This window comes from Mesoplodon densirostris, chromosome 14 (assembly GCF_025265405.1).
Source record: "Mesoplodon densirostris isolate mMesDen1 chromosome 14, mMesDen1 primary haplotype, whole genome shotgun sequence".
Lineage (NCBI taxonomy): Eukaryota > Metazoa > Chordata > Mammalia > Artiodactyla > Ziphiidae > Mesoplodon > Mesoplodon densirostris.
Genome location: NC_082674.1, coordinates 79,077,620 through 79,104,330, shown reverse-complemented (window position 1 = coordinate 79,104,330; position 26,711 = coordinate 79,077,620). Strand labels below are relative to the sequence as shown.

The window sequence follows — 26,711 nt, the reverse complement described above, 5'->3', positions numbered from 1 at the left end:
TTTAAGACAATCAATGAGGAACCACTGCCAAATCTCCTTAGTGCTTTTTCAAGGCTGAATCTGCATATAAATTAATAGTGGAAAGCAAATCAGATTTTACCTCAGGTGGTCCTTCTGAAAATTAAGAACAAAATTCTTAGCTATGATCAAAAGTATTAGATTTAGAACCTAGGGGCATATGTTAAAGGTAACAGAGTAAACCTCAGGTTCATCGTTTATTCTAACACACACACACACACACACAGTTTTAGCTTGGTTTATATCAGTATTCTTTTGAGGAAGCTTATAAAAACCTAGTCACGAGGAAAGGGTGGCAAGTCAGATCTGTGTTCCATGGCACCTCAACCTCCCTGCAGCATACAATGCATCATGGAAACGTCAATCTCTCTTATCCTTTGGGAACTTATTTTTTCCTTAACATAATCAAAACATGACTAAAGCAAAATAATAAACTATTTTACATGCTTTTTGATCAGAAAAGCTTAAGGACATCATGAAAGCAGGCTGAGAGGCAATGAGATATGTACCTAATGGTAATGAATTTGTGCCATTTTTAAGAGAATCCTTAAATGTAGTAAAAGGGGATAATTTATACGGGTGTTTCATGTGTTTGATGGTACCTGAGTCCTGAAGTTAGGACAATCTTTAGAAATTTAGTCCCCAGTGGTCCAGTGATTAAAACTCCGTGCTTCCGCTGCAGGGGGCGTGGGTTCGATCCCTGGTCAAGGAACTAAGATCCCATATGCTGCACAGCGCAGCCAAAAAATTTTTAAAAACAAGAAGAAGTAATTTAGTCCAATCCATAATTTTACAGAGAAGGAAATTAAAGCTCTACTGAAATAATTAGTCGGGTCACACAGCCAGTTAACAGCAGCATCATGACTAGAACTGAAGTCTCTGAATCCCAGTGCCTCCTCCACACCACAAAGTTCCTGTGATGCTTTTACTTTATTATTCTAGCTAAAGTACATGTGATCCATAACCAATTCCTCTATCATTAATAACTTAAAAATCATTATACAGTCTATCAAATCCTTTAGCCTTCAGCTTCTCATTAGATAAGTCACTTTAAGAATCACTGCACAGAGAATACATCTTCCCTGGCCTTCTGGGTTTAATTGGTTTCATCTTTGTACCACTCTTGATGAAAGGGTGGAGAAACTGACATTCTAATAGAGGAGTCTCCAAACGGAGCCTCCCATTGTCACCTGGGTGGTTCCTGCTCCATCTCCCCACCAGTTCCTGCCTGCTGTACCCAGCTCTCCTCAGCACACTACCTGTCCTAGCAAACGCTGAGCTTCAGACAGAGAAAATTAACTATTTCTCCCAAAAAGTTAGGGACCGTCATAAAACTGTCTATCAGATGCATTCAGAAGGGTACTGCATCCAATCCGGGGCATTTCAAACAGCAGTTTTTGTTCCTCTTTTGGTGGTGTTTTGTCCAGCTTCTGAACATAACTTCTAGATACTGAGCGATACACACCTTGCTGAATAACAGGTGACCCAAGCTCTCTCCTTGTTAATGTTTATAACCTTACGAATACTCTCATAATGGAGATATTTCTATTATATACTAGATTAGTCGTTCTCAAAATGTGGTCTGTGGATTCTGTTTGAGGTGCAGAGGGTCAAATGGTTTTCATAAGAAGGTGCTATTTGCCTTTCCCTGGGGTGCTATTTGCATTGATGGTATAAAAGCAACGGTAACTAAAGCATGAATAAGGTACCAAACTCATAGTCCTGGCATCTTCACTGTCACACACTCGCAGCAAAAAAAAAAGAAGAAAACAGTTTCACTCGAGAATGTTCTGATGAAACAATAAAAATTAATTTCATTAAACTGTGACCTGAGTACGTATATTTTTACTATTCTGCCCGACTCACCAGGAGGTGTGCATTAAGGACTTCTGCCACAAACTGAAGCATGTTTTGAGGAAAAGCACTTGTGTGACTGAGTTTTGAGCTGAAACTGGTGGCATTGCTCACAAAGCTCCATTTTTACTTGAAAAATTGAGAGAAAAGCTACAGTGATGAGACTTGGTATTTGGCAGATGTTTTCTCAAAAATAAAGTGAAACTCTCACTTCAAGGAAAACAACTGACTGTGTTAATGATAAAATCCAAGTTTTCAAGCGAAAATTAGAATTTTGGAATAGCTGTATCTACCCATGTGAGCTTGACAGCTTCACAGTACTGGAAGACTTTTCTGATGAGATCAGTGGTGACAGTAAAAAATTTGAGTTTACAAAGTATTCTATAAGGAAATATGTCAACATCTGGAAGATCTGTATAACTCAATGAATCAATATTTTCCAAATGATGTTAGAAAATCATGCACGAGTAAAAGGCAAGACAGACCAATGGATGTTACTGGTACAGAGTACAACAGTTCATTGATATGGTTTCAGATTCCGCGGTGCAACTAACCTTTCAGAAACTTCCACTTGTTCTCGTGTAGAACCAAAAAAGAATGATCACAATCAACTGAAAAGGCTACTAAAATACTCCCTTTTTCCACCTACATATGGATTTTATTCTTCATACAGTTCAACCAAAACAATGCAACATATCAAATGCAGAAGCATATAGGAAAATCAAGTTGTCTTCTATTAAACTGGAAACTAAAGAGATTTGCAAAAATATAAAACAATGCCACTTTTCTCATTAAATTATTTTTTGGGGAAATACACTTTTTCTTTCTTTTTTTTCTAAAGATTTTTTGATGTGGACCATTTTTAAAGTCTTCATTGAATTTGTTACAATATTGTTTCTGTTCTGGTTTTTTGGCCCCAAGGCATGTGGAATCTTAGCTCCCTGACCAGAGATCGAACCCACACTCCCTGCACTGGAAGGTGAATTCTTAACCACTGGACCGCCAAGGAAGTCCCCACTTATTCTTCATAAAAATATATTATTTATGCAACGTGCAGTGCAACGGGGTTCATTTTTAAAAATAATCTAATAATAAGTGTTTTTTAAATATCTGTTTTAATTTTTTTTTTTTTTTTGCGGTACGCAGGCCTCTCACTGTTGTGGCCTCTCCCACTGCGGAGCACAGGCTCCGCACGCACAGGCTCTGCGGCCATGGCTCACAGGCCCTGCCGCTCCGCGGCATGTGGGATCCTCCCGGACCGGGGCACGAACCCGCGTCCCCTGCATCAGCAGGCGGACCCCCAACCACTGCGCCACCAGGGAAGCCCCTTAATTTTTAATATGGCTTAAGTTTAGATAGATATAACCCATGGGGAAGAAAGCTCTTTGGATCTCTTCATAATTTTTAAGAATGTAAAGGGTCCTGAAACCATAAAGTTTGAGATCCACTGTACTGGATGAACAGCCTGAGTTGTAAAGGGGAGGAACATACAAGATGTAGAAAGAGCTCCAGAGCAGGTGGAGTGGAGTACAGTCAGGCAAGCCTGGTTTAATCCCAGCTCTACCATCTAGTCGGTCTGTGACTTCAAGCAAATAACTTCTCTGAGCTTTGTATTCCTCTTCTGTAAAATGACACCAGCATATCAACCTCAGGAGGATGGCTGTGAGGATTACACTGTGTGTAAAGTATATTGTGTGTATATTACAGCTCTGGGAACAATGCTGTCATTAGCATATCTACACAGTAAACACACAGTCTCAAGAAATGGTCCCAAGAACTTAGGGCAGTAGTGATCTCGTAAATTATTTTGTGTGTAAAGTAGGAAATTAAAACCTAGATAATGCAAAGAGGTCTCAGAATTCTTTTCCTGAAATGGAAAGTGGTCAGTGAGCTTTTCATTTATAGTGTAAAGGTGACACAAACTTTTAAAATATGCTTGCAATTCAACATTTCAAAGCATTCTACCCAAAGGATCAAGGGTTGGGGGTGTTAGGACTCAAGAGAGCCCCAACAAACCCCAGAAAATGGGAAGGACTGGGGATGGTGCGAATATTCAACTGTAGTTTAAATAACAGCTAATATAATTGCTATTGTAAGAAAATCTTCAAGCTCGACTAGCTGCTTATAATTTAAACACGCTCAATGGCACTCAGGTTATTACAACTATTTGTCATATCATGCAATTTATGTTTTTGTGAGTGTGCATATTTTAGTTTATAGAAACACACATGCTTTGCACCACTACAACACACTATAATATTACCTCAGATGTAAACAGCTTACAATCTTCTGATTTTGCTCATCACCTTTCAGGTCTAGTTTGAAAATAAAGCAAAATGTGCATACCCAAGCACAATCTCAGGAGGACACAAATAAATGAATATTCAGGTCTGAGTAGTAATTCATTTGACTATGACATCCAATTCAAACTTTTTAAGGCAATTTACAATCAAAGTGTTATTTATATTAGTAATTCACAAGTTCACGATTCTCAACAGATGTTTCCGGTATACTGTCCGGTAAGCAACAGGCACTCTGAAAGTCTAGTCAAGGCGTAGCACACAGCGAGTGTGGAGGCTAGGCAGTGCCATCGCCCTAAGCACCTGCCCGGGTGCCCCAGAAAGGAATCCAGGCTGGATTTTCTAGAGAGCAGCGGGGTCACTGGGGGCAGTTTTCCCATCAGAAAATTCCATCACCACTAATCAGGTCATTCTCAAGCCCCTCATGTTAGGTTTTGTCTTTTCCAAACTTGATACCAGCTAAGAAGCTTTTTGAAAGGGAAGGACTGATGATGAAAGGGAAAAAAAAGAGTACCCTAGGGAGTATCCCATAGGGACAAGGTAGAAGGCTGAGGGTATTCTGGAAAACAGGTGACTGCTTCCACGTCAGCAGTCGTAACTCAAAAGAGGGACTTACTTTAAATGATTTAAACAAGAGAGCAAAGCTCCAGAAAAGGAGAGAGATTTAATATATTAGAGTCTAGACAAAAGGTCAGGTTGGGGGCTGTGTTTGAATGAGGGGAGTCTAGACTTCCCTCATTTAAACACAGCCCCGGGCTTCCCTGGTGGCGCAGTGGCTAAGAATCCGCCTGCCAGGCTTCCCTGGTGGCCCAGTGGTTGAGAGTCCGCCTGCCGATGCAGGGGACACAGGTTCGTGCCCCAGTCTGGGAAGATCCCACATGCTGCGGAGCAGCTGGGCCCATGAGCTATGGCCACTGAGCCTGTGCGTCCGGATCCTGTGCTCCGCAACGGGAGAGGTCACAACAGTGAGAGGCCCGCATACCACAGAAAAAAAAAAAAAATAATCCGCCTGCCAATGCAGGGGACACGGGTTCGAGCCCTGGTCCAGGAAGATCCCACAGGCCGCAGAGCAGTGAAGCCCGTGCGCCACAAATACTGAGCCTGCGCTCTAGAGCCCGTGTGCCTACAGCCCGTGCTCCACAACAAAGAGAGGCCACTGCAATGGGAAGCCTGTGCACCGCAGCGAAGAGTGGTCCCTGCTCGCTGCAACTAGAGAAAGCCTGTGCGCAGCAACGAAGACCCAACGCAGCCAAAAATAAATAATTAATTAAGAAAAAAAACAGCCCCCAACCTGCCCCTCATCAAGGTGGGCAGTGTCCTTACTTTACTGATGGTGACACTAAAGCTCTGAGGGGCTAAGTCACCTGCACCAAGTTTTGGAGTCATATGCCAGAGTAGTTTTGGAAGCAAGGTCTCTTTTTTTTGCAAATAATCCATTTTGTCTAAAATTACACTCCAATGAAACTTCAGATGAATTATGTTTACAATTAGGATGTACAACTGAGGGAAAATGTAGTGAATAATTTATGGGATTTTGCAGCATGCATTCCTAACTATTAAAACACAGTTATTTATATTTGTTTTATTATGTCTAGGGACCCTGTTATGATGATGATGAGGAGGATGATAATAGGAAGAAGAAATTATGATCATGTTACAGCTCAGATAATGAGATTTACTGATATAGCAAATAGTATCCTCAATTACTCATTTATATAATTAACTCATTCCATGCCCAAAACAATCCTAAGAAGTAGGTGGCATTACCCACCTCATTTTACAGGAGGGAAATAAGTAAATGCCCCAAGGGGACATAGCTTGTCAGAGACAGACATGCCCTACACTTAGGCAATCGGACCCTGAGCCACAGCTCTCTAAGCAAATACCTACTATTAATAGCAGCAATTGATGATTTTAACTCAGTTTCCCAGTCAACATATAACAGAAAGTTCTTACCTCCGGTTTGCTAAGGCTGGATGACACCAAGGAACCGGATCCCACGTCCAAATCCCACTGCTTTTTACCATGGTTCTCAGGGTCCAAGGCAGCAATTCGGCCATCTAAAGTGCTGATAATCACTAAGGATCTGTAAATTTAAAAATTAATAGGACAGAGTTAAAAAGATATCGAAGAGGGGCTTCCCTGGTGGCGCAGTGGTTGAGAGTCCGCCTGCCGATGCAGGGGACACAGGTTCGTGCCCCGGTCCGGGAGGATCCCACATGCCACGGAGCGGCTGGGCCCGTGAGCCATGGCCGCTGAGCCTGCACGTCCAGAGCCTGTGCTCTGCAACGGGAGAGGCCACAACAGTGAGAGGCCCGCACACCGCAAAAAAAAAAAAAAAAAAAGATATCAAAGACATACACTCAGAAGGAACCAGCCTCTCCCCAGGCCTCTGTCTGTAAGGGTGGGGGGAGCACCTCCTCACCACACTTGTAGCCTTTCCACCACTCTCTGTCTTGAGCCCTCCAAGACAACTGCACTACGCCCTTTATGGGTTTGTTCCACTTATGAAAAGCCGCAGGCTCCGAGGTCACCCCTCCTTCCCACACTCTAACCCCCACATGGAATTTGACATGCCCTGCCCTGTCCTCTTCCATTTCCCCACCTCCTAAAGCCTTCGCCCTGAAACAGCGTCCCCTGGATGTTCACTTACCTCCCTGCTCTGACAGAAACCTGGCTCTCCCTGAGGACACCGCTTCAGAAGCTACGAGAATTTTCTTCTCCATAACCCTTACCAGGCCCAGTGATGGCGCAGGCATACTCCTGGCGCCTCGCTACCATTTCTGAACTATTTTCTTTCTCTCCTCTCTAAAAATCCTCGGGTTCAGGTCATTCCATCCATTACTCCTCCTAATAATTGTCGACTGACCCTTGGGTCACGAGCCGCATCCCTTGAGGATTCTGGCTCCTGGTTCACTGTCACTATTAACATGTTCTGTGGGTTTTCATCATCTGTCTACCTCGCCTCAGTCCCTAAGCCCTCGTCATCACCAATCACAACTTCCCTGTCCCGCTGAAATTTCAAGCATTCCAACCCCATCACCAACCCCTCTTTTCCAGCCCACCTCCTCTTCTTCCTTGACTCCAAACAACCTGTGACCCCACCAGAAGCCTATCAGCCACTGATCTTACCACTGTTCCCCTGAACTTGACTACCATTATGCCTTCACTACTTTCTTATCCAGTTTAAATTCCATAGTCCTTCTTCTTCTTTTTTTTTTTTTTTTTTACTTTTTGGCTGCACCGTGCAGCACGCATGGGATCTTAGTTCCCCGACCAGGGATCGAACTCGTGCCCCCTGCAGTGGAAACACGGAGTGTTAACCGCTGGACCACCAGGGAAGTTCCCATAGTCCTTCATTTTAAGCACTTTCTTGCTCACGCCCTCAACTCCCTACCACCTCGCTCTCTTACATCTCACACTGAACTAGCAGAACTCCAACCCTGGTTCAATGAAACTTTCTGCCTTCGTTCAATCCTGCATCTGTGCGGTTGAAGAAAAATACAACCATGCTGACTGGTGTCACTCTACTCATGACCGTCAACATCAAAAGGGCTCGAATGATGCTCCACAATCATAACACGTTTCCCTAGTCTATCCACTCTCCCACTGTCCCAGGTTAAGTATTTCATTTCGCCTTTGCCCTCCAACTTCCTACCCTAGCTCTTCCAAGCTTGCGCATCTCAGGGACTATGCTTCCTAGATAGGTGTTTACTAAGGAAAACAGAAATAATCAAAAGAGATCCCACCATCCCATCGCTCCATGTATCGGCACCTGGACCCATGAAATCTACCTCCCCTCCTCTTACTGCAGGTGAATTGTCCACGACTCCCTCCACTACCAGCACTCCCCTCAGGCAATGGGTATCTCCCTGTGCATACACAGGGACTCACTCCTCAAAAACCTCTCCTCTGGCTCTCCCGTCAGTTATTCCCCCTCCACCACAGCATGCCTCTCAGCCTTCAAACCTGCCATTATATCCCCCAGCTTACAAACCAAACCAGATTACATATAATGGTCCATTCTCCCCGCTTCAGCTTCCAATCCGTTTCTTGCCTCCATTTGGAACAAAACTCCTTAAAGAGCTGTTACGTAGCCTTTGGCTCCAAATCCTCTCCCCCTTTCTGTGCTGAACTGTTTCTAGTCAAGTTTTCCCCCTACTCCTTCATGGACAGGCCCCTGTGGTACTCACCACGGACCTTCACACTGACAAATCCCATTCACCTGACCATCCAGCGGCATGTGATCAGCTGCTTCTCCTGCTCTCCTTCAACTACTCTTTTTTTTTTCTCTTTCATTGATGTTTTTTCACTTAAGTTTTGTTTTCTTTTTAATTTAAGTACAGTTGATTTACAGTGTTGTGTTAGTCTCTGGCGTACACCAAAGTGATTCAGTTATACATACGTGTGTGTGTGTATGTTCTTTTTCATATTCTTTTCCAATATGGTTTATTACAGGATATTGAATATAGTTCCCTGTGCTCTATAGGAGGACCTTGTTGTTTATCCTCTATCAGCCACTCTTCACGCGGCTTCCAGGGCACCATCTTCTCCTGATTATTTTTTCTTAGTTCTATGCTTCCTTGTCTCAGTTTCATTTCCTGGCTCCTCCTCATCTCTCCTGTCTCTGAAAATATTCTCTACCTACACGTACTTTTCTTTGGTGGTCTCATAGATGAAAATATCATCTATATACTGCCAACTTCCAAATGTGTATCTCTGGTTCCAGGCCCCTTCCCTGAACTCTGGGCATACATATATAACTGCCCACCAGATTTTTTTTTTTCCTAATAAATTTTTTAATTTTATTTATTTATTTTTGGCTGTGTTGGGTCTTCGTTGTTGCACGCGGGCTTTCTCTATTTGCGGCGAGCGGGGGCTACTCTTCGTTGCGGTGTGCGGGCTTCTCATTGCGGAGCGCAGGCTTCTCACTGTGGTGGCTTCTCTTGTTGTGGAGCATGGGCTCTAGGTGCACGGGCTTCAGTAGTTGTGGCACATGGGCTCAGTAGTTGTGGCGCACGGGCTTAGCTGCTCCACGGCATGTGGGATCTTCACGGACCAGGGCTCGAACCCATGTCCCTTGCATTGACAGGCAGATTCTTAACCACTGCGCCACCAGGGAAGTCCCACTGCCTGCCAGATTCAGATTGTCCTACAGGCTTCTCAAAGTGCACATATCCAAAATCAATATCCCCAGACTGATACCCCCAATTCCTCAAACACATCATGCATGATTTTTCCTCAGGGACTTTGCAGCTACTGTTCCTTTGCATCCTGGAACATATATGCCAGATACACGACAAGCTCTCAATAAATATTTGTGGAATGAAAGGGTTTCTTGAATAATTGTTCTAGGAACTTGTTAGGTATATCTGTCTGCTTCTGAAAGACCATGCAAATTCCAAGCACATATAGTTATGTTCCTGGTTCAGGTTATAAAATGTAACTTTTATCTATCCTACTTCATATACAATATATACAAATTCAAAGTAAAGCTACAAGTCGATTAAGACAAACCAGTTCAGGTACACTCATTTGAAACCTTTCAAAGAACTTCATTGTTTAGCAAATGAATAAACTTATCAAGTGAATAAAAGTGTTAATTTAGTTCCCCAACTCTACACTAATTCTCACTTTGAATTTTTCAAATGGTAACTCAGTCTAAACTGTGAAAATAAAGATTTTTTGCCACACTACAAACTAGTAATTTTCAATAACACACCAAAAGCAAAGTAACAACTCAACTCCTTTCCCCATGTATTACCCTGCATTCTAAAGAGATCTACTGGGAGTTGGATGAGGAGGAGAATATGAGCCAAAAAATTATGTTATGATGAAGGGTATAAAAAAATTCATACCTGACAAACCAGAATGGAAAAGAATATGAAAAGAATATATACGTGTGTGTGTGTACATATATATATATATATATATAAATATATGTACACACACACATCTGAGTCATTTTGTTATACAGAAGAAATTAATATAGCATTGTATATCAACTATACTTCAATAAAATTTCCAAAGAAAAACCTCACACCTTAGATGTGCCAATTTACAAATAAAAGCAATAGACTCTAATTCAGTTAGAGATGAAGGGTTCGGAGCCAAGTCAACTCTTTACTAGTCCTACTGCAGAAAGATCCAATTTTTCTGTTCAATAATCATTAACCATAAATAAATGGTAGAATGAAAAACCCTCTAATTGAGACAAAACTTAGTATACGCAAAGTGTAACCCATGGAGAATTAAGGAGACCATTGGAACACTTCAGATGTTATTTTTTTAAAATTCAGAACCAATGTTGTTCATTTAATCATGCTAGGCATTCCACTGTTAACAACAATGAAAAAGCTACACTTTTTCTGAATATGTAGTTATTTGTGCTAGAGGTTTATACAGAGAAAAATGGTAAAATGTTAACTTTCATTTTCAAAACAAAGAAAAACCCAACAATAAAGTATGCATATGTCTTATGTATATATAAAACATATTTTAATAAGTAATTTGGAATTTAATATCTAACTATCACTGAAAACCTATAATGTGAGGTACGTTTAACTGAGTCAAAGATTCTGTTTTTTAAAATAAACAAGATATTTTCAGATGATGAACTACTATATTTAGAGAATATGTGTGAATTCTAGCAATAATTGAAAGAAAGACAAACATGCGGGCAGGCACAATTAAGTACATCACCCCCTTAACTGCTATTGATATTTAGTATAATCTGGTTCTTTGATTTCAATGGCGCATCCTTAATTCTTTTCACCTCTCTTAATGGGAATAACAGAAACTCCCATAACAAACCCTGTCAGGTATCAAAAAAAAAATTCTTCATTCTCCTCTGCTATAAGTTATGGGCTCTGTCCCAGGCACGTCTCTGGAAGGGAGTTTCCCCTTCTGCCGTGGCTGGAACTGGGCAGCACCACTGGGCCAAGGAGATATGTAACGATTTAGACTGTTACACCTTATCACATTCTTGGAGAGAGATGCTCTGACATACTGTTGGTTGAAAGAAGCATCCAGGAGACAGACACTGCTGAAAAACAAAGTCCTCGGGGTGTATGCAGGACAGTCAGAGGTGGCAATAAGATACGGCATTTAGAACAAACATCAGTGAGAGCTGAATAATGAGCCTGCCACCGCCCCCCACGAAAAAACAGGGGGAATCTAAGGCCCTTTATCTCCCCACGATCCCCTCGCCCTATTTGGAGGTTTCTATGAGCAAGATGAAAAACTCTTAACTTATTTAAAGATCAAAGGAACTGCAGAAGCAGCATTTCCTGTGGAAAGAACCAGAGCTTTGAAGTCAGCCCTGTGTGCCCAGCCCCGTGGCTCTGCTCTTGTTCTGTGCACGGCTCCATTCGAGTTGCTTTTTCATGGGTAAAACACGACTATTTCACTCAGCTCAGCATAACTCAAATTTGCCTGATTATCAAAATAATCTGGAGTGCTTGTTAAAAACCAGTAAAGGTTCACAGGTCCCCTCCCCAGAACAGGGCTGGGAGACGACAGCTTAACAAGTACCTGAGGTGAGTCTCAGGGTAAGGTCAGTCTGGCAAAGAGTGATTTATCTCAAAGGGCTATTGCCTAGGAGTACAAAAAATCATCCACTACCTGGATGAAGACGGCCTATTGATCAACTCTGTCAGCAAACCCTTCTGAAACTTCTCTCAACTTAACGCATTGCTTCGGTTTACAAAGGCATTTGTTTGGATGATTCAACAGCAAGCACCGTTCTCTCACCCATAACCCCATTCTTCAAAGCTCCTCTCAAGAAAGGTTTGCAATGACCTCATCCGATGGCCAGGTTCATCCCCTCAGCAGGGTCATGCCTGCAACGGCAGCTGGGACACTGGCTGCCTCCCATTCTGGCCCAGTCCTCGCCCCGCCTCACTTGCCATCCCGACAGCTCTCAATCTCTAACAAGCAGGCCGAGGAGTTCCAGCTTTATCCAAAGCGCGCCACCGCCCCCCCCCACTGACTCTATGTGTAATCTGACAGCTACTTATAACCAAATACAAAAGCTGTATTTTTTCTGAATATGTAGTTACTTGTGCTAGAGGTATATACAGAGAACGGTAAACTTCTAACTTTCATGTTCAAAACGAAGAAAAAATCCAACAACAAAATATGCGTATGTCTTATGTATATATAAGAACACTAGCTCTGCATTTTCAGCAGGGCATCACCACAAAGCCTTCAGAAAACTTCCCTTCTCTCTCCCAGCTTTCTGCATCCATCCCATCACTGCACATCTAAATCAGAAATCAGACCCACCTCCTCCCTCACCCTCTACATTTAGACAACAGTCATGTACTCTGGGTTCTATTTCTATAGCTTCCTTGAAATCTTTTCATTCTTCTTCTGTCTCACTGCCCTTGTCCTACAACAGATTCACATGTCTCATTAGAACATCTTCAAAAGACTTTCTGCCGGGCTTCCCTGGTGGCGCAGTGGTTGGGAATCCGCCTGCCAATGCAGGGGACACGGTTTCGATCCCTGGTCCGGGAAGATCCCACATGCCGCAGAGCAACTAAGCCCGTGCGCCACAACTACTGAGCCTGCACTCTAGAGCCCGTGAGCCACAGCTACTGAGTCCGTGTGCACAACTACTGAACCCTGTGCACGAAGAGCCCATGCTCCACAACAAGAGAAGCCACCACAATGAGAAGCCTGCACGCCGTAACAAAGAGTAGCCCCCGCTCACCGCAACTAGAGAAAGCCCGCATGCAGCAATGAAGACCCAATGAAGCCAAAAATAATAAATTAATTAATTAATTTAAAAAAAAAGAAAAAGCCTTTCTGCCCCTGGTCTTGTCCCCCTTGCTTTTCCGACAGTTTTTGTGTTGTTTTCCCAACAGTTTTGCTTCTATAATAGAGATCTGATAAACTTCCGAAGTTCCCTGTGCCCAGTGAATAAAGGCCACACTGCTTGGTATGGCACATAATCTGGCATAACCTAGGTTTCTAACCTTTTGAACAAAGTTCCCTTGTTAATTTGGTTTTTGTCGCATGTCTTCAATGATTTCATGTGCCCCCAAAACATCACTTCTAATGAATTCCCCCCATCTTTAGAGGAACTATTTAAGTACCAATCAAAATATTCAAGACTTCTGGAAAGAAGTAGCTAAAATTACTAATTAAGTTGGGTATCATTCCATTTCAAAACTGAGAAACTTGACTTTTTAATTAGCCTTCTCATCAGTGAATGTCCAATTTCCATTAGGTTATTTGGAAAATAAGGACAATCTCATGGATCCCGCGTAGGCAGGCGCATAGGGGTCTAGGAGCCCTGGCTCAGAAACCACTGCTCTGAGCCCTTGCTCACGTCATCCCTGCAGCTGAGGCTGTCCTTGACACTTCACTTTCAAGGATTCACTCACTTGACATCTCCATTCTCTTCACTCTCAAACTCTTCTTATGTCACTTTTCATCCATTCTAGTACAGCTAATTCTTTAACACATGTATCTCCCTCTCAGACTTGGGACTCAAGGACAGCCCAGGGGCCCATTTATCTACCCTCAGCACCTACCAGTGCAGAGCCCCTAATAAAATGCAATAAGTGTTGGTTGAATGAATAATTCTTGCTAGGGCAGATACTACTATTCACATAAAACAAAAAAGAAGCTAAGAAAGATGTGAAAAGATGCGACTTGCCTAAGGCACCAAAATAAGAGGTTTTGGGCAGGATTCTGAAGCATAAATTTCAGGGTTTTTAACTCTATCGTTCTGTTAGCTCTATGTCTGCATAAGTGGCAACTCCTGTATTACTATAATGTGCAGCTTGTATTCCTTCCAGAAGTCTCATCAAGACGCCACATACCCTGTTACTGCTTTGATTTTGCCCTTAACTGAGTAGAAATGACCTTAGGCCACAATGAATAACCAATTTGGCGCAGTGGTTGAGAGTCCGCCTGCCGATGCAGGGGATACGGGTTCGTGCCCCAGTCCGGGAAGATCCCATATGCTACGGAGCGGCTGGGCCCGTGAGCCATGGCCGCTGGGCCTGCGCATCCGGAGCCTGTGCTGCGCAACGGGAGAGGCCACAACAGTGAGAGGCCCGCATACCGCAAAAAAAAAAAAAAAAAAAAAAAAAAAAAAAAAGTAAAAAAAATTTTGTTTGCTCTGACTTCTGTCACCCAGAATACCTGGCTATTTACAATTAAGTTTCTCTGAGCCTGAGAAGTAAATGCTGAATTCCTTCATATAGTGACATTGAAGGGGTCTTAATGCCTGTATAAATTTCCCAGGTGAAACAGATGCAGGTGACAGTCGAACATTGTATCAATTAAATGGTTTCTACAGTAACAACTGCTTATTTTAAAATTGTACATTTCCTGTTGTGGGGAAAAAGAAGTCACAAAGTTAAAAATGTGATGGGGTTAAATCTGCTCTTCTGATGTAATCAAGAATCCTCTTCCTAAAATACATGCTGTCACTCAAGGAAGCATATATTCTTGTTGAAAAACAAACATACTAATTGGACTTTACTTCTTAGTCCTCACCTACAAAGTAAATCTTCGAATCAAACTTCCTTTATTTAAACCTGTCACAAGACTAGCCATGCCCCAAATCCAAACATAGTGCCAAAAATTACTAACTATGTAACTCTGACAGATCACCTAAACCTTAAAGAAATACAATCTAAGTTTTCAATGTTATAAACCACATGAGAGTGGCAGATATCCTTTTCCAGTTAGATTAAAACATTTTTCGAAGCACTTTTTCTGCTTTATCCTAGGAAACCTTTTAAATAAAATGGTTAGTGACAGAGCAGGGTGAAAAAAATTAAAAATTAACCTCCCCTCTCACAGTTAGTTCTGAAACCGACCAGCTCTCCTTTCTGTATTTTAAAACGTTTTGTAATAAAAATGTACAGGTAGCTCCTCTCTTACGAAAAAAGGAAAAAAAGCAGATGGAGCTTCCAGGCAGTATTTAGGAAATGAAGGAACATGTGGAAGCCACAGCTCACAGCAGCTGATAAAGACAGGTCGCCTTCTGCGCCCAGGAGTGTGAATACAATCAATCCTGTCACATAGCATATCCAGAGTCCAGGTGTCAGTTAAGCTAAAAAGACAATTATAGGGGCTTCCTTGGTGGTGCAGTGCTTAAGAGTCTGCCTGCCAATGCAGGGGACGCGGGTTCGATCCCTGGTCCGGGAAGAGCCCACATGCCGCGGAACAGCTAAGCCCATGTGCCACAACTACTGAGCCTGCGCTCTAGAGCCCGCAAGCCACAACTACTGAAGCCCATGCACCTAGAGCCCGTGCTCTGCAACAAGAGAAGCCACGGCAATGAGAAGCCCATGCACCACAACGAAGAGTAGACCCCACTCGCGGCAATTAGAGAAAAGCCTGCGCACAGCAATGGAGACCCAACGCAGCCAAAATTTTTTAAAAATTAAAAAAAAAAGACAATTATAGACAGGAAGGATAATCCATTACTGACCTAAAGCATGTTTATTTTGGCTTACAGCTGCCTTGATACTTATGGACAAATTCTTTTTTCAGTGTGATTTGTAGTCAACTTTAAAAGTCTGGGGTCAGAAAAGTGAGCAGATAACTGAGTTGCCTTTCAACAGTGTATCCTAAGACTCTATTATTCAATAGTCATTTTAGTTTAAAAAAAAAGGCTTGATTATGAATCTGAAGATCTGAGGAAGACCACAGATTTCTGTACCATTGATTCAGACCAGATCAATTTGTGAAAGGACAGAGAGGAGAAAGAAATAAAAGGGAATTCTATGGAGAACAGTACGGAGGTTCCTTAAAAAACTAAAAATAGAATTACCATATGACCCAGCAATCTCACTACTGGGCATATACCCTGAGAAAATCATAGTTCAAAAAGACACATGCACTGCAATATTCACTGCAGCACTATTTACAACAACCAGGTCATGGAAGCAAGCTCTATGCCCATCGACAGACGAATGGATAAAGAAGATGTGGTACATATATACAATGGAATATTACTCAGCCATAAAAAGGAATGAAATTGGGTCATTTGTAGAGACGTGGATGGACCGAGAGACTGTCATACAGAGTGAAGTAAGTCAGAAAGAGAAAAACAAATATCACATATTAACGCATATATGTGGAATCTAGAAATATGGTACAGATGAACCGGTTTGCAGGGCAGAAATAGAGACGCAGATGTAGAGAACAAATGTATGGACACCAAGTGGGGGAAAGTGGTGGGGGGGCGGGTGGTGGGAAGAACTGACATATATACACTAATATGTATAAAATAGATAACTAATAACAACCTGCTGTATAAAAAATAAATAAAGGGGCTTCCCTGGTGGCGCAGTGGTTGAGAGTCCGCCTGCCGATGCAGGGGACGCGGGTTCGTGCCCCAGTCCGGGAAGATCCCACATGCCGCGGAGCGGCTGGGCCTGTGAGCCATGGCTGCTGAGCCTGTGCTCCACAACGGGAGAGGTCGCAGCAGTGAGAGGCCCACGTACCCCCCCAAAATAAATAAATAAATAAATAAATAAAATTAAATCATCTTACATTTGCCAAGTATTTTCAGGTTACAACTCATTAAATCCAAAAATTTCAGTTTACAGATGCACAAATTAAAGAAGCACCATAGATGAATGTCAAATTTAGTAATACTTTTGTTAGAGGGAAATCAGAGACAAAAGGAACACATACTTTACAAATTAGTGTCATAGTTAAAACTAGTGCTTTACAACTTCCGGGGTTGTCAGATGTCAATATGAAGATGCTCATCCCATCACAAGAACCCCAAGTGACACTTAGCAGCTTGTTATTTGTGCTGAAGTCGGAAAACTGGTAACTCATAACTTATGCCAACATGCATGCATAAAACCAAACAGTGAGGTGAGATTTTGACTTTCTTCCCAACTTTCTGCACTGACTATCTCATTTAAATTTCAACTAAATATAATATTTAACAGGACAAGTACTGACAAGACTGCTACCAGAAAAACAAGTTTATTTTAGCTACTTTTTAAAGGGGAAAAAAGTAGTGTATTCACTCATTCACGTTTGAGATGCAGAGTAAGCATTTAGACTGAAACCAATGAAAATTCCATCAAGAGAAAAAAAAAATGAACTAGCGAGTCTCATTCTGCTTCTTGGCATCAAAAGACAACATGCAAAAGCATAGACCTTCATTCCCCATCTCCCTCTTTTAAAAAGTTTTGCAAGGACCATGGTTTTTCACAGCTGTTTGCAATAAAGGCTTGGTTAATCCAAATTTGTTCCCCTTATCTTCCTTCTTTAAAAAAACAGGATATTGGTCTATTATTATAGAACTGATACTCTCTTTGTTTTACTTTTTTCTGAAGAGCACTTAAAAACAAAAGTTTTACAAACATTGCATACTTGTCTCTTGTTGATTCTACCAACGTACTTACTCAAGATTTCTCAAACTTTCCACACTATCTTAAGTTACCAGGCAGACCCTTAAACCCTGGCCTAGCTCTTCCCAGCCAATTCTGTTTGCCAAAGATCACTTACTCTCTGGCAGGCAAAATTCCTCTATTTTCACTCTTCTTTCTGAGAAAGAAGTGGTCCTCTTGCCTGCCAACTACCTTCGCCTCCTCTTCTACATCTTTCTTTTTCAACCTGTCTGTATAGGCTCCCACCCTCTGAATGTATAAAGAAGATCAGAGGCAGAGGTCCCATCAGGTTTAACAGTGAGGGACTAAGGAAGTGGAGCCAAAAAGGATGAATCTTTTTTTTTTTTTTTGGCTGCAGAGCGTGGCTCGGAGGATCTTAGTTCCCTGGGCAGTGGAAGCGCAGAGTCCTAACCACTGGACCACCAGGGAATTCTCCATAAGGCTGACTCTTTAACTCCTTCTATAATTGTACTCATCCCAAATCCCTCATCTTCTTAGTCCTCATCGTACGCCTCCAGCCCAGCTGTATCTTTGTATCTTTGTCTCCTTTGCTGGCTCATCTTCTCTAAAACATAAGGCATTTCCCGAGATTTTTTGTTTGTTTGTTTGTTTTGTTTTGTTTGCGGCACGTGGACCTCTCACTGCTGGCGCCTCTCCCGTTGCGGAGCACAGGCTCCGGACGTGCAGGCTCAGCGGCCATGGCTCACAGACCTAGCCGCTCTGTGGCATGTGGGATCTTCCCGGACGGAGGCACGAACCCGTGTCCCCTGCATCAGCAGGCGGACTCTCAACCACTGCGCCACCAGGGAAGCCCATTTCCTGAGATTTTTATCACGAGTCTCCTCTTCACACAGGTTCAACCATTTACCCTGACGTCTCTCCAACCGCAGTCGCTTGTTTGCTACCTAATCTCTCCCTCTGGATGTCCTGCCAGCACCTCCAAGTCACCATGTCCAACACCAAACCCCTTACCTTTTGCTCCTGCTCCCCTAAATCTTTCCACTTTCCCACCTGTGCTCTCACCTTTTAGCCACCCTGTCTCCATCTTCAGACGGCGGTACCCAGGGAGGAGGAATCAATTCACTGGCCAGGAACAAATGAATTCTGTTTCCCATCTCTCAAATCTACCTCTTCTGTTCTATATCCACTGGACAGTACACCTCTCATCGGCACCGCTATAACACGCTCCTTTTGGTATCCCTTCCTCAAGTTTTCAGTACACAGCATTGCTGGAGAAATATTCCTTAAGCACAAACTTCAATCAGGTCTGGCATTCGAGATACTGTACACCAAGACTTCTCAAACTGTAGTGTGTATGTAAATTGATGCTGATCTTGTTAAAACGCAGATACTCTTTCAGTGGATCTGGGCGGTGCCTGATTCTGGATTTCTAACATGTTCCCAAGTGATGACGATGTTACTAGCATATGGCTGTATATATACAATGTGCCCCAACCTATTTTTCTAGCCTTATCGTCTATCCCTCCCTGCCCAGCACACATGTATGTATGTCTGTATCTCTCTCATACGCACAGGTCACACACATACACACACACACACACACACACACAGATGCACACAAACAAAATAATGTTCCCTAAACACACTTCCCAGCTTTTGTGCCTCTTGCCGTCTCCTCAAGCCCAGCCTCTGCCCATCACAGTTCTACCCACTTTTCTGGAAACAACTCATTCTGCCACAACATTTCCTCATCTTCTCTTCTACCTCACCTGGGTACCCCACCCAGTGGACACTACAAAAACCCTGGGACACTGATGGCATGTAATCTGCATGGCTTCTGCCCTGTCAAGTCATTATGGGTCCCCTTATTTAATCCTCACTGCTGAACTGCACTTCCTCTTGGAGGGCAGGGGCTATCTGCCTAACCTCTGTAACCCCAGGGCATCCCGGGGGCCTCTTAAGTGCCAATAAATACCTGCTGCAGTGGATGTGTATTTTAAGAAAAATGAAACATGTTTCTCTACTTCATGTAACTTACTTTGAGCAAGTGCTTCCGAAGTTTTTTTAAGAGAAACAAAAACACTCTTTGTGGATAGCTAACTCATTAGCAAAACCTATGAAAATTTTGCCAGACGTTTGCCACTTTAAAAACATCTACATATAAACATTCAAGGGGCGCTTCTAGAATTTTAGTACGTATCCTAGTTATGGTAGTCTCCAGGCAAAATATCAAGGTTCTGATATTTAATTGAAAATTTAAACCTAATTTGTCATAACCTATTAATTACCACATTGTAAATTTACAATACTTTCTAATCCAGATTCTGGATTAATTTCCCTAATGCTCCTGTTATCATTCCATTTATTAAATCACTTTCTCCCTGGGTGTGCTAAGATTAGCCATCTGCAAAATATTTTACCATTAAAATGCCTTACATTTGTGTCCAGACTTTGAAAAGTGCTTTAAAACATGTATCTTGAAGCAACGTTTTTAAGGAGATGAAGCAACTCAACCAAGACAGCCCTATATTAAATGTTTATACAGTAAACCCTATAAATATCAAAGAACTACCAAAATTCAAGAACACAGCCATAGCTCCTAAACTTTAGTGTGTTCAAGAATTGTGTGGAGTGCGTGTTAAATTTGCAGATTCCAGGTTCTTACTCTGAGAAAGTCTAATTCAGTAAATCTGGAGTCGGACTTAGAAAACTGTACAGTTAACCAGCATCCCCAGATGCTTCTGATGCAGGTGTTCCGCAGAACTCAATTACAGAAATACTGACCTCAACCCTGGTCCGTGGGCACTACAGGGATATGTTTACAGGGAAACGCTGAAATCTCTTTGTGAAGTCCTTTCCCCAAACAGCTGTCACACCAGCAGAGACATAAGGGAATTCACAAAAGAAAAAACATGGGGTCTGTAAGTTCCTTAGGGTACTAGTAAAGCTCGAAAGCAAGGCAAGAGGGAAAGTGACGTTTCTTTCCCACCTCTACCTCCATTCTCTGAGTGCCCTCCAGGTACCTTCGAGGATGCTGCTTGCGCCTGGGAGCTAGAATCGGGCGCCGGGGAGCGGAGCGAGGCCAGTCTCCGGTCCAGGGGCTGGGAAGGCGGCCCCGCGCTCTCCCCCAGGTCAGCAGCAGTCCTCCGCCAGCGAGAGGCCGTGGCCGAGGGGGGACCGCGGCCACCAGATCCTCCGCGGCGCACGCGCATAAACAAGTAGACTCCCGGGGTCAGCGGTCCGGGTGCTCTGCCCGCGCCCCTCACCTGCGGCACGGCCGAAGATCGGCCTCGTCGTCCGGTTCCGGCTCCCGCGGCTCCTGTTCCCCAGCGGCCGCCGGCAGCGCCTCGGCATCCTCCACCGTCACCTCCGCTGCAGTCACGGTGCCCGCCGCCTGCACCTTCACGGCCGAGGTTGGAGCGGCCGCGGCCCCCAGGCCGAACGCCGCCTCCACTGTCGATGCGGGGAGGTCGGAAGCGCGCCGCGCGGTCACCGTCCCCGTTACGAGCCCCAGGTGCAGCGGCGGCAGCAGCAGCAGCAGCAGCAGCGCCCGTGCCAGCGACCCCGGGCGGGCGGCACGCTCCATCAGCGGCCCGCCCCGCGCGCGGGCATGGAGGTGCAGCCGCCGGCGCCCGCCTCTCCCGCCGCTCGGAGCCCCGGACCAGGGCAAGGACTCGCTAGGGACCCCAGCCGCCGCCCCGACGGTGAGGACGTCCAGCCGCGTTCCTCAGGCCACGTCTTAGCCCGGCCTCAGCCACCGCCACCTGAGTGACAGCCTCCCTAGGACATCGCCCATTGAGCAAACTTTCCCCGCATCTGCTCTTTGATTGGCTGCAGCCTCTGCCACTCTGGGCTCCCAGGCTAGTCCTGTTGGAGAAGGTGGGCTTTCCCTGGTTGTCAACAGCACGCCTGCCAATCAAATTGTACTTCCTTGCCCCGAGGCCCGGCCCTCTTCCGGACGCGGTTACCAATGAGAAACGCTCCTCCCGGCAACCTTCTTACCTGATTGATGAGCTCCGCAGTTCCCAGAATACCTTTCCCTAGAGCAGATTGGCCATTGTTCTGGTTGGCCTCGCCCCTCAAAGCGAGGCGCTAGAGAACACTTGAAGATCACTGGTGAAAGCGGATGCCCCTCAAAAGTCTGAGATAACTTCTTCTTGATTGGTTGGAAGCGGCACTTAATACGTGGCGGATTCTGAATGTGGAGAGGAAGGTCCCAAGTGAAAGGAAGAGTGGGAGGCTAGTCCCTGGTGGCGGGGAGGCGGCCGACCTTCAAGGGGTTACCGCTGTAAAACCTGGTTCTTTTGGATAGGCAAAAGAAGAGCAGGAAATATGAGTGACCGCACAAAACATGTAGTTCCTGAAAGTGGAAAGGGTAACGTGAGTTGGGGAGACGATCCTGCGTGTGTCCGCGACGGTGTTGAGAATTACGGCTGGTTAGAGATGCCGGTGACCTACGTGATCCAGTCTACCCGACACGCCCCTTCCTCATTATAAAGGAGAAGGGGCCCTGGCCCGGTGCACTTACGTCATTTTTCTAAAGTCACATAGCTAGTTATTTACAGAACCGTGACTTTCATCCAAGCCTTCTGATCCTGGTCTGCCATGCTTTGAACCTCACTATAGAGCAAAGAAAGAGTTAAAACCGCAAAAGGCCAAACTGGAGAAGATTTGAATGTTTGGCTAAGGCTTTAGAACTTTTCATGCAGTTAAGGACACCGTGAAGATTTTTGAGTGAAGTGATAAGAGTTGTGGTTTAGGAACAACCAACTGCTATGGATTCTTCAGCAGTGTTTTCAAAAGAAAAGCATCAAAGATTAGAAGACTGGTTGGGTAGCTATAGCTGGGAGGCTATGACCCCATCAGAATTCTGAAGATTTTTTTTTTTAAGATACCGGCGTACAAACATGCTGTTAATTTCTTGTGTCCAAAAGCAAAACAAGCAAAACCCCCCACTTCGCCTTCCACTTCCCACATTTCATTGTTGTTCAGTACAGCGAAACTCTGAACTCTTTGTCTTTAATTCCTCTTCTCTTCTTGTCAAACACACTACAGTCGGGCTTTTGGGCACACAACTCCACCAAACTGCTCTAGCTGTGGCCACTGTTGCTAAATTCAAAAGACAATTCTCCATCTTCATTTTATCAGCTATAGTTAACCCAGCACATCAGTCTTTCCTGTATAAAAACACTTTTCATTGGTTTTCCTGCTTCCACGTGGGCTAAATCATAACCCTCATTACCACCCCCATTTTAACTTAATCTCCTCTTTGAAAGGCTTCTCCTCAAATAAGGTTACATTTGGAGGTGCTGGGGGTAAGGACTTGAATTTGAGAGGGGACACAATTCAGCCCATAACACCCAGATACTCGTGAGACTTGTTCCCTCACTTCCTTCAAGGCTCTGTTACCTTCCGAGTGAAGCCTCTCAGGACCACCCTTCCTAAACTCCTCCCCTGCTTTATTTCTCTCCTTAAATCTTAAAAACTCTACATACTTGTTCATTGTCTGTCTCCCTCCACTCATATAAATTCCACGAACATTTACTCACTGATATATTCAAAGAGCCTAAAAACAATACAAAGTGTTTAGTAAGTGTTTAATAAATATTTGTTGAATGAATGAATATCTGAGGACAAAAGGGAAAGGGATAAATGGAAGAGATTGTAGTTGCTGTAGATAGAAGGGGGCGATTAAGGAAGCAAGATCCCAGAGTATCTGGAGAAGACAGAGACTGCTATGCCTTCCATGTTGAAAGTGGAGATTAGAGATTACCCCTAGAGAATAAATTACTTTGAAATGAAGAGAAAATAGATGAGAGAGCTCAAACTAGTTGATCATTATCTACTCAACAAAACAGGAGATAAGATCTTCTAAGTAAGGTTATAAGAGGAATGTGTCAGAAAATTAAGCTGAGGTGAAAAATGATTGTTGACTACTTGTAATGGCTCATTTGAAATTAGCTAGTATTGATATATATATTTTTAGTGGACCTAGTCCTCACGGTTTTGTAACTTTTTCAAAAAATGATCATGGCATGAGCAATAATCTGAGCTAATGAATTAGGGATCTGCTTGCCACCTGTAAATGATGTGGAAGTTTTGTTCATTCATGTGTTCATTTACCATTCAGGGAGTACCATGTAGCCACCTGCATGTAATGGGAATAAAGATGTGAACAAAACAGGCATGGTCCTTGCCCTTCTGAAGCTTAATATCTATCTAGTTAGGGAGACAGACACTACTTTAATAATATATTATTAAAACCAAGACAAGTGCTATGAGGAAAAAAGCACAGGCAGAAGAGCAGTGGTGGAAAATGTCAGGAGAGTCAAGCTTCGTACTCAGAAGAAAAAAAAACAACATGCAAATATTTCCATTTTGGAAAAAGAAGAAAAGTCCTGAGTCATGGTCATCGGAGTGGGAAGAAAATAACTGGGAGGGAAAAGAGAATCTGCCAGTTCTAAGACAGCGTGTAGAGTCACAGTGACTGCATGGGAGCTCTGGAAACTGAGTTTGAGCACCTCAGGGAAGTGTATGAAAAGTTAGGACCAGGCGTGATGCTGATCAATGAGTCTGAGCCAGGAAAAGAAGCTGGTGTTTCGGTACATGAGCCAGGGATGATTTAGTATCATAAGCTCGGTCCATGAACAGAGAATGTCTGTATCTGTTGAGACTGTATCTGGTTGTAATTAATAAAAAAAAAAAAGGCCACATAATGGTGGAAACAAGGAAGGAATTTATTTTTCTTAGTGACACGGCAGTTCCACAATTGGTTTATTTAGTCTTACGCTCCTTCTGTTTTTCCATTCTTCATGTATGACTTTTTTTTTTTTTTTTTTTTTTTTTTTGCTGTACGCGGGCCTCTCACTGTTGTGGCCTCTCCCGTTGCGGAGCACAGGCTCCGGATGCACAGGCTCAGCGGCCATGGCTCATGGGCCCAGCCGCTCCGCGGCATGTGGGATCTTCCCGGATCGGGGCACGAACCTGTGTCCCCTGCATCAGCAGGTGGACTCTCAACCACTGCACCACCAGGGAAGCCCCGGAAAAGCTGATTTTTAAAATGACTTAAAAATTTTTTAAAGTAGACTTTAGTACTTTTTTAAGAGCAGTTCTAGGTTTACAGCAAAACTGAGCAGAAAGTACAGAGTTCCCAAATACCTCCTCTCCCCACATCCCCACAGCCACCCCCTCTATCAAAATCTGCACCCTCCCAGAGTGGTACATTTGCTACAATCAACAAACCTGCGATGATTCATCATTATCACCCCAAGTCCAGTGCATTTACCCCGTGAACCCAGCAAGGAGGTTGAAAGGTTTTGGTTATACTGAGTTTGAGGACCTGAGTTTGGATTCCTTGCTCAGTATGCTGGGCATCAGTGAAGTGTTTCTAGTGAACAGGGGATTTCGAACGGACATTGCTGATCAAGTACAGGATGAATACAGGAATGATCGTTCTTTTGGCCAAGATAGAAATCGGTATTCTGACAAAACAGATATACACCGTAGGGCCCATCCTGCTGCAGACAGCTTTGAGGACTACCCGCCCAGAAGTGATGATAGCTTTGGACACAAATGTTGAGATCATTGTGATTCACACTGATACCATGATGGGTGTCAGGATGAGTAGTAGGATGGTTCACACTGGGATAGGGATTGATATGGGGGCTGGGATTGCTATGATGACTGAGGCAGTAGAGACTATGACAGAGACTATGATTACAGGACAGGCAGTGGCAGGAAGACCATTTGGTCATGCACCATAGAGATGATAACTACAGAGAAAGAGGGGACCACTATGAAGACAGATATGACAGATGAGATGACCGGTCACGGAGCTTCCGAGATGAAAATAGGCATGATGACAGAGCACCCCCCCCAGACCCAACGTGAATGTAAACCCTCAGGGTACTCCCAAGGAAGATGATTCCTCTGCTAGCACCTTGCAGTCCAGGCGAGCAGCCTCTGTCTGTAGAGGGGCAAAGCCTAACTGACACAGTCTCTAGACACGTTCTCCAAAACTAGAACTTCAACCTCGGGAGACACACAAAAGCTGCCCAAGTAAAGAAACTCAGGAAAGGGAAGGGTTGAAGAGAGGAAGTAAGTCATCACAGACGGACCTCAGCCACATCTGGCAGAAACGCACGAAGAAAAGAGAAAGAAGTCTTTAGAAAAGGAAACATTCAATACAGAGGAAGATTGTCGCTCTCCAACTTCCAAGCCTCCCAAACCTGAGCAGCCTCCAAAGGTAACGCCAGCCCCTCCACCAGAGAAGAATGCTTGGGGGAAGCTGATCTCAGAGCTCAGACATAGAGCAACAAGAGTAGTTCCGGCTCAGCCATCTGAGGAAGGACCAGCAGGAAAGGTGAAAAGAAAATAGATGGGTGAATGTCCCAAGAGGTCAGCATGGCAACTCCAGCCCTACTAATCCAGTACAGGGAGGGAACAAAGACGACCAGAGGAGTAAGGTGGGAAGGATGGTAAAAAGGATCAGGACTCCTGATCTGCGCCTGAGCCAAAGAAACCTGAAGAAAATCCAGCCTTCAGGTTCAGTTCTGCAAGCAGTCATGCTACTCTCTCCTTTGATAGTGAAGATGAAAATGAGGGCGATGATTACAATGCATAGACCTCTACATCCTCTGCTTTCTCCTAGTCTCTCTCTGCCCTGGAACATTCGAGAGCACATCAAACCTCTATTCTGGCAAGATAAAATAAAACTCACCGTCTCCTGGTGGGGAGCGGGGGAGGATCAACCCACTAGGATGATTGAGCAGTTCTGTGACTGAGGGATTTTCCGGGACTGGGATCTTCTGTTTTAAAACAGGGAAAGTTCTGGGCAAACTAGGGTATATTGGTCCCCTTTTATGGCAGCAAAAGACCAGGGATACTGTGTGTCTGTGTATCGTATCTGTGTGTCACAGATAAGCCCTAGGCTTCCTTGTAGTCTCTGTTTTGCTGTATTTCCCACCTTTCAACATGGCCCCAACTCCACTCACTGTCTGATAACCCAATTTACAGCTCTGCTGCCTGCCTGCGCCTCCTTTCTGTGACCACAGTGGCTGTTACTCTCTGTCCCGGTAGTCAGACCCAATCTCTCTCCTAGGCTATGGCCCCTAATTCTTTTAGGACTCTGCCCTAGGATTTTGTATTAAAAAGAGGGTGATTATCTATCTATCTATCTATCTATCTATCTATCTAT

At 43.9% G+C, this 26,711-nt stretch overlaps 1 protein-coding gene and 1 pseudogene across 1 annotated transcript in view; one reads left to right on the top strand and one right to left on the bottom strand.

The window, feature by feature from the left end:
* The window catches only part of EIF2AK3 (eukaryotic translation initiation factor 2 alpha kinase 3), a 63,322-nt gene extending 42,004 nt beyond the window's left edge, over window positions 1–21,318 (bottom strand). Inside the window, exons 1-2 of the mRNA XM_060117673.1 lie at window positions 20,782–21,318; window positions 6,129–6,258 (exon numbers count right to left, since the gene is read on the bottom strand). Coding sequence (XP_059973656.1) covers window positions 6,129–6,258; window positions 20,782–21,101 — 450 coding nt within the window. The 5' untranslated portion in view covers window positions 21,102–21,318. The remainder of the gene's footprint in view (window positions 1–6,128; window positions 6,259–20,781) is intronic.
* On the top strand, window positions 21,126–26,138 carry LOC132501431 (eukaryotic translation initiation factor 4B-like; annotated as a pseudogene).
* The last annotated feature ends 573 nt before the right edge of the window (window positions 26,139–26,711 follow it).